The sequence below is a fragment of the Pelobates fuscus genome, chromosome 9 (genome assembly GCF_036172605.1).
Source record: "Pelobates fuscus isolate aPelFus1 chromosome 9, aPelFus1.pri, whole genome shotgun sequence".
In the NCBI taxonomy this organism is placed as follows: Eukaryota; Metazoa; Chordata; class Amphibia; order Anura; family Pelobatidae; genus Pelobates; species Pelobates fuscus.
In genome coordinates, this window is record NC_086325.1 from 150,148,513 (window position 1) to 150,156,814 (window position 8,302).

Consider the following 8,302-nt stretch of genomic DNA (forward strand, 5'->3'; position numbering starts at 1 on the left):
GATAACGACGCACGCACATATAGATTCGATGGATTAGGCGGCGCCTACCTGTGATGCGAGGTCACATAGACCACCTATACAGGGGGCCTCGTATATTGGATTGGAGTTAGTTGGTTTATTGGGTGAGATTACATGCCCTACATCCCAATAAACACGGGAAATACATAGGCCTAATGGGTGTATAAGAGGTGACTGATTTTTTCTTGTTTAATTAAAATAAAATTAACAAGGTGAAACTCCATGAACATCTACAAACCTATGGCTACAGAACACTTATTTAATATGAAAACTTCAAGATGGTCTCTATGGTTGCTCTTCTTTGCATAAATGCTATGCCTGTTACTATTATCAGTGTTCTTATATATGATGTTGTATTACATAATATTTTGTTATTCCTATTGTTTTCAAATGCTTGTGGTGTCTTGCCTTGTAATAAATAAAGAATGAAAAAAAAAATGCATCGTGTTTTTATTCACTAAAACACTGCAAGTCGGCTATGGTCACAGCTTGGCTATCTTCCCATCGATTTTACATTCAGATTTCATTTGAATAAGCCCCATCATATAGGTTCCACAATGCTGCTATAAATTGCATACCTGCCAAGTGTCCCTACTTAAGATGGACAGACCCTATTTTTGGGCCAAAATGCCCCAGTCCCTGTTTTATATCACCTCCTTGTATTGTTTTGTGTCTTTAGTGCATAACAGAGCTCCACATCAATAATACTCACAGCATATTATGAAACCAGTCTGGATAATAAGATACATTGCTTTTGTTCTAGATTACATTAGAGTCGCATGTGTTGTTATTAGTGAATCACCTGAACTTTCTCAGCAGTGCCCCATCACACCCTGAAATTAAAGTCACTCAATCTATTAAAGTGGTGCTCCAAAGCCATTTCACTGGGTTTTGCAAATAGAAATATACACTTTCAAACTTTGTTTTTATAAAGCACTCCTATTTATATCCATTTATAATCGGAGACTGGTAAGAGACCACCTGGACATGCCATGAGGTCTCCCAGCAAGGGCCCTGTAACACTATGTGGTTCGGACAGGACCTATTTGTGACAATATGGGCCACTAACAAGTCCAGTCTCTCCCCATTAATTTGGAGCACAGCCGCACTGGGAAGTCCTTCTCTGAATTTCATACCTCACTATGTTGGGATGTATGTCCATTTGTACTTGTGGTCTTCCTATTTTCTGAGCTACCTTCCAAGACATCAATGGGGTTTATTCACTAAACCGTGAAATGTAAAAAATTGACAATAATAAGTTGCCAATCAGAGGAGAAGAGCCCTAGTTGGAGAATGTTCCAATTCTGGCTATTTCGCCCATAATGTGCAATTCCCATGGCAATCCTCCATAATTTAAAGCTTAGTTAATAAATCCCTGTAAATTGGGTTGTTGGGAGTGATTTACATTGGGTATCAGAGATATGGGGACATCCATGCCCTTTGGCAGTACCACTTTACAGTGTGGACTGAATACTGGGAGCTCCCATCAAATTCAAATTTGAAAAGGCCCAGAATGGCATTTGATGCTAATGAAGTCTAATTCCCAGAATTCTTTGTGCACAAATGTACAGGAAAGGAGGGCAGTGATGAGCCAAATAACCTCACCTAGCAAAAATATCTCAAACGTAAAAAAATCTTCCAAAGTCAGTTATTGTTGCTATTATCATTTATATAGTGCCAACATATTTCATAGCCCTTTACAATCATACTTTGCAGATATAAAACATGTCAGGCAATTTTTACAGAGACAAGAGGTGATGCTTCCAGGTTGATTATTTTGCCCTTAAAAGGACACTCCAGGCACCAAAACCACTTCATCTAAATTAAGAAATTAAGTTATGTTGCCTGGAGGCCCCCGGAGGCAGGCTCTCTTTCCTCAAGGGGTTACTGATTGGCTGAGTGCGTCAGCTGACCGCTATCTGCCAATCAGCAGCGCCCCTGCCCGACGGCACTCTGTGATTCCTGAATTTGAAAATTCAAGGGCCGGTTGTCTAGGGAAGAAGTGGACATCGCCGCTGGAGGCAACTTTGGGTTTAAACCCTAAAGAGGTAAAAGTGCCTCCAGTGGCCTCCAGGTACCATAACAACTTCACTTAGATAAAGTTGTTTTGGTGCCTGGAGTGTAACTTTAAATTGGAAATCACTTTGAATTACCAACAATTCTCAGTTTAGTGAATAAACCCGCTATTTACGAGTGACCTGTATCAATTTTGTTCCTATTGTAAGAAAAAAACAGTAAAATGGGCTATGTAAAAACTGTTAGCAATACAGTGTACTTTGGGACCCTTTAAAGATAAGTAACTATTTTTATTGGTTTTTTTTTCTTTCATTTCTTTTTCTTAATTCATTATCTATATCAAACAATAAAAATATAGGGTGATCTATTTTTTTAAAATACAATAACATTTTAGCTTTTTTTTCCGTAGCTGAAACATAAAACACAGTGAAGGGTTATTAAAGTACACTCATCCTTAGCATAATGCCAGATATGATCTGGGTCAAAGGGAGTAAATGTGTTGCCTTAATGCGAAATAACAATGCAACATTAGCCTGAAAATTAAAGGGACACTATAGTCACCAGAACAACTACAGCTTATTGAATTTGTTCTGGTGAGTAGAATCATTACCTTCAGGCTTTTTGCTTTAAACACTGTCTTTTCAGAGAAAATGCAGTGTTTACATTACAGCCTAGTGATAACTTCACTGGCCACTCCTCAGATGGCTGTTAGAGATCCTTCCTGGGTCATGGCTGCCTAAAATGCATCCAAACATTCAGTATCTCCTCCCTCTGCATGCAGACACTGAACTTTCCTCATAGAGATTCATTGATTCAATTAATCTCTATGAGGAGATGCTGATTGGCCAGGGTTGAGTTTGAATCATGCTGGCTCTGCCCCTGATCTGCCTCTTTGTCAGTCTCAGCCAATCCTATGGGGAAGCATTGTGATTGGATCAGGCTACCACTTCTGATGATGTCAGCAGACTGCTTGTTTTTCTGAGTCTAACAGCATGCAGATCTACAGCTTCTGACTTGAATACAATACGATTTTTACCATATTTATGGAGGCATGAGGGGCCCAGGGAGGCTAGATGGTGATTTTAACACTATAGGGTCAGGAATACATGTTTGTGTTCCTGACCCTGTAGTGATCCTTTAAGAATAGAATTGGTTAAGAAGAACATATAGATGACGTTTAAATAATAATATACGTGGTTTAATTAAAATATGTAAATATAACCGGAGACAAAAAGAGCACTCTAATGGTATTCTGAGGACCATAACTACTAAAGCACACTAGAGTGTTTATAGTGGTCGGAGTCCCTTGATGCAGCAAAATGGTAAATTATCAAAGCATTTAATAACGGTTTAACACTCACCGATTTTTGTTTCAGCCAATGATTCCTAGCGCTATAATGTTCCTTTCCCTACTATGTTTCAGGTCCCTCCCAGTGCGTTAAAATAAAAAAATTAAAAATAAAGTTGCACTTACCTTTTTCCAGAATGAAGGTTTCTCAGTGCTGTCTAGCTCTCTGCCTCCCGCAACATTACTACAGTGTTCCTTAAATTATTTCCCACTTTATTTATAAAATATTTTAACAGGAAGGATACATTGGGATTTCTCTCGTTTTCAAGTATGTCCTGGGTCCACAAAACATTGCATTGATACAATAGGGTACAATAAAATACAAAAACAATATTAATACACAATAAATACAAAATGTAACATAGAACAGGTCGGAAATGTATAATCAAACAGGACGCATGCATTCTGCTTTGAGGTATGTAGAGAGGGATCTCTTAAAGGATTTTAGGCTTGGGGAAGATTTGAAACTGTGCGGGAGGTCGTTGTATAATTGCGGTGCTCTGTAGGAAAAGGAGGAGCGGGCTGCTTTCTTTTTGTATTGAGGAAGACTAAATAAAGTGCTGGTACTGGATCGGAGGAACAGCTGGGAATAGAAAAGCTTTTAAAGGACCACTATAGTGCCAGGAAAACATACTCGTTTTCCTGGCACTATAGTGCCCTGAGGATGCCCCCACCCTCAGGGTCCCCCTCCCGCCCGGCTCTGGAAAGGGGAAAAGGGGTAAAACGTACCTTTTTCCAGCGCTGGGCGGGGAGCTCTCTGCCTCCGATCCTCCTCCGTTCCGCCCCGTCGGCTGAATGCGCACGCGCGGCAAGAGCTGAGCGCGCATTCAGCCGGTCGCATAGGAAAGCATTTACAATGCTTTCCTATGGACGCTTGCGTGCTCTCACTGTGATTTTCACAGTGAGAATCACGCAAGCGCCTCTAGCGGCTGTCAGTGAGACAGCCACTAGAGGATTTGGGGGAAGGCTTAACCAATTTATAAACATAGCAGTTTCTCTGAAACTGCTATGTTTATAAAGAAATGGGTTAACCCTAGCTGGACCTGGCACCCAGACCACTTCATTAAGCTGAAGTGGTCTGGGTGCCTAGAGTGGTCCTTTAAACACAAGGCCGGAAAGATGAAGGGTGCGTCTGGATTCCAGCGACAGCCAGTTTAGTTCTTTTAGGATGTCACAAATCTAAAATATAACCAAACTGTGACTGCAACTAAACAGCAGAATTTTTCAAAACCAGCTTTTTTTAGCCTCAGTTTTTAATTGGGAAATTAGTGATAACAATTTTAAATCCACATTTTGTTTCACGTGAACACATCACACATTAATCTTTGAAATATCTAAATTTTTTCTCTACATATTTTAAAGTCATTGAAAAAAAATATGCTAAATTTATTTCTATTACAGCCACATCCTGTGTAATCCTTGCAAAAAAAAGTTATAAAAAATGATCCATTAAATAATAGTACAGAAAAGGAACAAAGACATGGCGGCAACCTGGTAACCAATCAGTATATCCAGATAAGATACAAACAATAGAATGTGTTTAACCTTGAAAGAGCTAAAGGTGCAAAGTTTAAAAAGAAGTGTTGAAGCAGGTTGTAAAGAGAAACGTAACTTGACTTTGGCACTGTGTCAGAATGACTGTGCAATAACAAGAGGCAGTCTTAGAGTTTAAATATCCACCCCCTGCACGTTTTAAGAAGGAAGTGTGCCAGGAAAATCACTAGGAAGAGCTGTGACTTTTGCAAGAATGGCTTCTCCAATTCAATTGATGAGCGTATGTGCCCTGATTTTTGTCCTATGCCTGCCCACTGCCCAGACTGGCAGGATCCTGGTGATACCAGTGGACGGGAGCCACTGGATTAATATAAAAATCCTGATGATGGAATTAATGAAGAAGGGCCATGAGTTAACTGTACTCGCACCGTCAAACAGCTTATACATTGACCAGTCATCAGAAGACTTCCACGTAGAAATCGTACCTGTGACTGACAGCCATGCCCTCACCAGAGATCAGTTTGAGGAGTTTGCCCTTAAGTGGATCATTAGTAACGCCTTCCCCAAAGACCCTTCCACTTTCACTCTCGCCTGGGATTTCATCAAAACCATCAAAACCGGCACATCTGTAGTTAGTCTCCTCAGTAACCTATTTGAGAATAAGGATTTGATGGAGCGTCTTGGAACTGCTGGCTTTGACTTGGTGCTTGCTGACCCCTATACTGTAGGAGGAGTGATGCTATCTAATTATCTGAAGCTTCCTCTTGTATTTTTTGGGAGGTGGATGCCCTCAGAAGACATTCACTTTGCCATAGCCCCGTCTCCTCTTTCCTACGTGCCTGTCATAAACTCCAGGGTGACAGACAGGATGACTTTCTCTGAGAGAATGAAGAATGTTCTCCTCTATACACTTTATCTGGTTTCTACGAGATTCTTTGTATACCCCAAATACGACGAACTTAGCAAGCGTTACCTTGGCACAGATCTTACTGTGCTTGAGATGTACCAAAGGGCTGACATATACCTCATGAAAGTGGACTTTGTCTTTGAGTTCCCACGGCCCACCATGCCCAATGTTGTGTATATCGGTGGTTTCCAGTGCCAGGCATCCAAGCCTCTAGCCCAAGAGTTCCAGGAGTTCATGGACAGCTCAAAGCAAGGGGTAGTCATCTTCTCCTTGGGCACCATATTGAAGACCCTACCTCTCAACATCGCTAGAGAGATTGCAGCAGGTTTGGCCCAGCTCCCTGAAAGGGTCATCTGGAGGTACACAGGAGAACAGCCTGATACTTTGGGCAACAACACCAAAACGGTAAACTGGCTACCACAGAATGACCTGCTTGGCCACCCAAACACCAAAGCTTTCCTGGCTCATGGAGGGGAGAACGGAGTCTACGAAGCCATTTATAATGGTGTCCCTATAGTTGGGATACCTATCTTTGGGGATCAGTATGAAAACCTTCTACGCCTCAAAGCCAAAGGAGCTGCTGTCATGCTGGAAAGTCTTTTGAATGTTTCCTCAAGAGACATTGTCAATGCAGTGCGTTTGGTCATTGATGACCCATCCTATAGAGATGCCATGAGAAACCTCTCCAAACTGCACAGGGACACGCCAATACCACCTCTAGATGCTGCTGTTTTTTGGACAGAGTTTGCAATGCGCCATGGAGGTGCAGGGCACCTAAAAGCAACAGGTAATAATCTGCCCTGGTATCAGTATTACCTCCTGGATGTAATCTTGGCTCTGGTCCTCACAGTCTCAGTCTGTCTCTACTTGGTATGGAGAGTTCTAAAAGCTATCATAAGGAGGACATGCTGTCCTAGAAGGAGCAGGAAAAACAAGCAGGACTGATATTTAGTAACGATCATATCACATGTAACAGTATATAGTGTATTGACCAACTGTATTGACTTTGGGGTTTTATGGTTAATAAATTGAATGGTATGGATCTGGATTTTTTAAACTAAATGTTTTTTTAAATCACTTTTTTATGATAATAAACGAGAATCTGAATGAATAAGGGATAAATATTATTTCAGTCTTATTTGTCGTTCATTATTTCATATCAATAGTATTTATTTGAACATTTGATCTCTTTCAAATAGGAATGACATGTTTGGGAAAGCAAGTTTAGATTTTAAAGGGACAGTTCCTGTCTACCCTGTTTGTGCATATTTTGTTTTCAATACCTCTTAAAAAGATACCTCTGATTTCTTCACCTTTGCTAAAAATCTGCAGCTGCTGCAAGGAATATAAACACATTTATCTGACATTTCTTATCCTCCAACTGCAGCTGTTTTCTGAGTGCTCTCCAGGGTGGGCCCATAAAGTGTCTGGGTGGGACTATGGGAGCTGAGCGGCACTTTCAGGTAAAGGCTACAATTTAGAAATTAAATTGGAATCTGATTCAACAGCAAAGCTCCCAGTAAATAGGAATGTGTGTCTGTGTGTTGCTGAGTAGGTGTGTCTGTGAATAGTTGTATGTGTGTGGATAATGAACAGATGATCTTCACTTACTGACCGGGTTCAGTTCTTACGACTCAGTCGTAAAACAGATTGGTCGGTAAGTGAGGATGTGCTAGAGCAGGATTTCCCAAAGTATGGGTTGTGACCCACTGGTGGGTCGCAGGGTGATTCCTAGTGGGTCACGCTGACCCACGCCTCCAGGGCCGCCAGGGACCTAAGAGACCATCAGGCAGACTGATTAGTCAGGCCTGTAGGCCGCCGGGCTCCCTTCAACCAGTCTGCCCAGCTCCTCCGGTCTCGAGCACCCAGAGTGTTACCACGGCAACACTCTGGGTGCACACTGTAACCCTTTCTCTCCCTGCCCCCCTCCCCACACTGTACCCCTTCTCTCCCTGCCCTCTTCCCCACACTGTAACCCCTTCTCACCCTTTTGTGTCAGTGTATGTGTATTTGTGTGTCCATGTGTGTCTGTGTGTATTGTGTGTCAGTGTGTATCTGTGTACATGAGTGTCTGTGTATCTGTGTGTGAGAAACTAGGTGTCATTGTGTGTATGTCTGTGTATCGGTGTGTCAGTGTGCGTATTTGTGTGTCTGTGTATTTGCATGTGTGTCAGTGTGTGTATGTGTGTATGTGTGTATGTGTGTGGAAGTGTATACACCGCACACAAATGCACACCTGCATTCAAACACCACACATACTCCATACAAAAACATGTTTACATGCAAACACACATACATAAGTTATATGCCTCTAAAACAGATTACCATGATGTGCCAAGTTTCTGCCTCTAAAACAGCCATGATAGGCCAAGTGTCTGCCTCTAAAACAGCCATGATATGCCAAAATTATTGCTCTAAAACTGCCATGATTTCCCAGAATTATGCCTCTAAAACTACCATAATATGCCAAATTATGCCAATTGTATTCATCTAAAGCTGATTGCCATGGTGCGCCAATT

At 41.5% G+C, this 8,302-nt stretch overlaps 1 protein-coding gene across 1 annotated transcript; it reads left to right on the forward strand.

Annotated features, from left to right (window-relative positions):
* Positions 1–5,080: 5,080 nt before the first annotated feature.
* LOC134572509 (UDP-glucuronosyltransferase 2C1-like) lies at positions 5,081–6,816 on the forward strand. The gene has a single exon (XM_063431509.1). It carries the CDS (start codon positions 5,130–5,132, stop codon positions 6,726–6,728), a length of 1,599 nt encoding a protein of 532 aa, XP_063287579.1. The 5' UTR covers positions 5,081–5,129; the 3' UTR covers positions 6,729–6,816.
* The last annotated feature ends 1,486 nt before the right edge of the window (positions 6,817–8,302 follow it).

What these genes read in the sequence shown, in the direction of transcription:
- LOC134572509 (XM_063431509.1), top strand. Translation starts at nt 5,130, where the DNA reads ATGGCTTCTCCAATTCAATTGATGAGCGTATGTGCCCTGATTTTTGTC.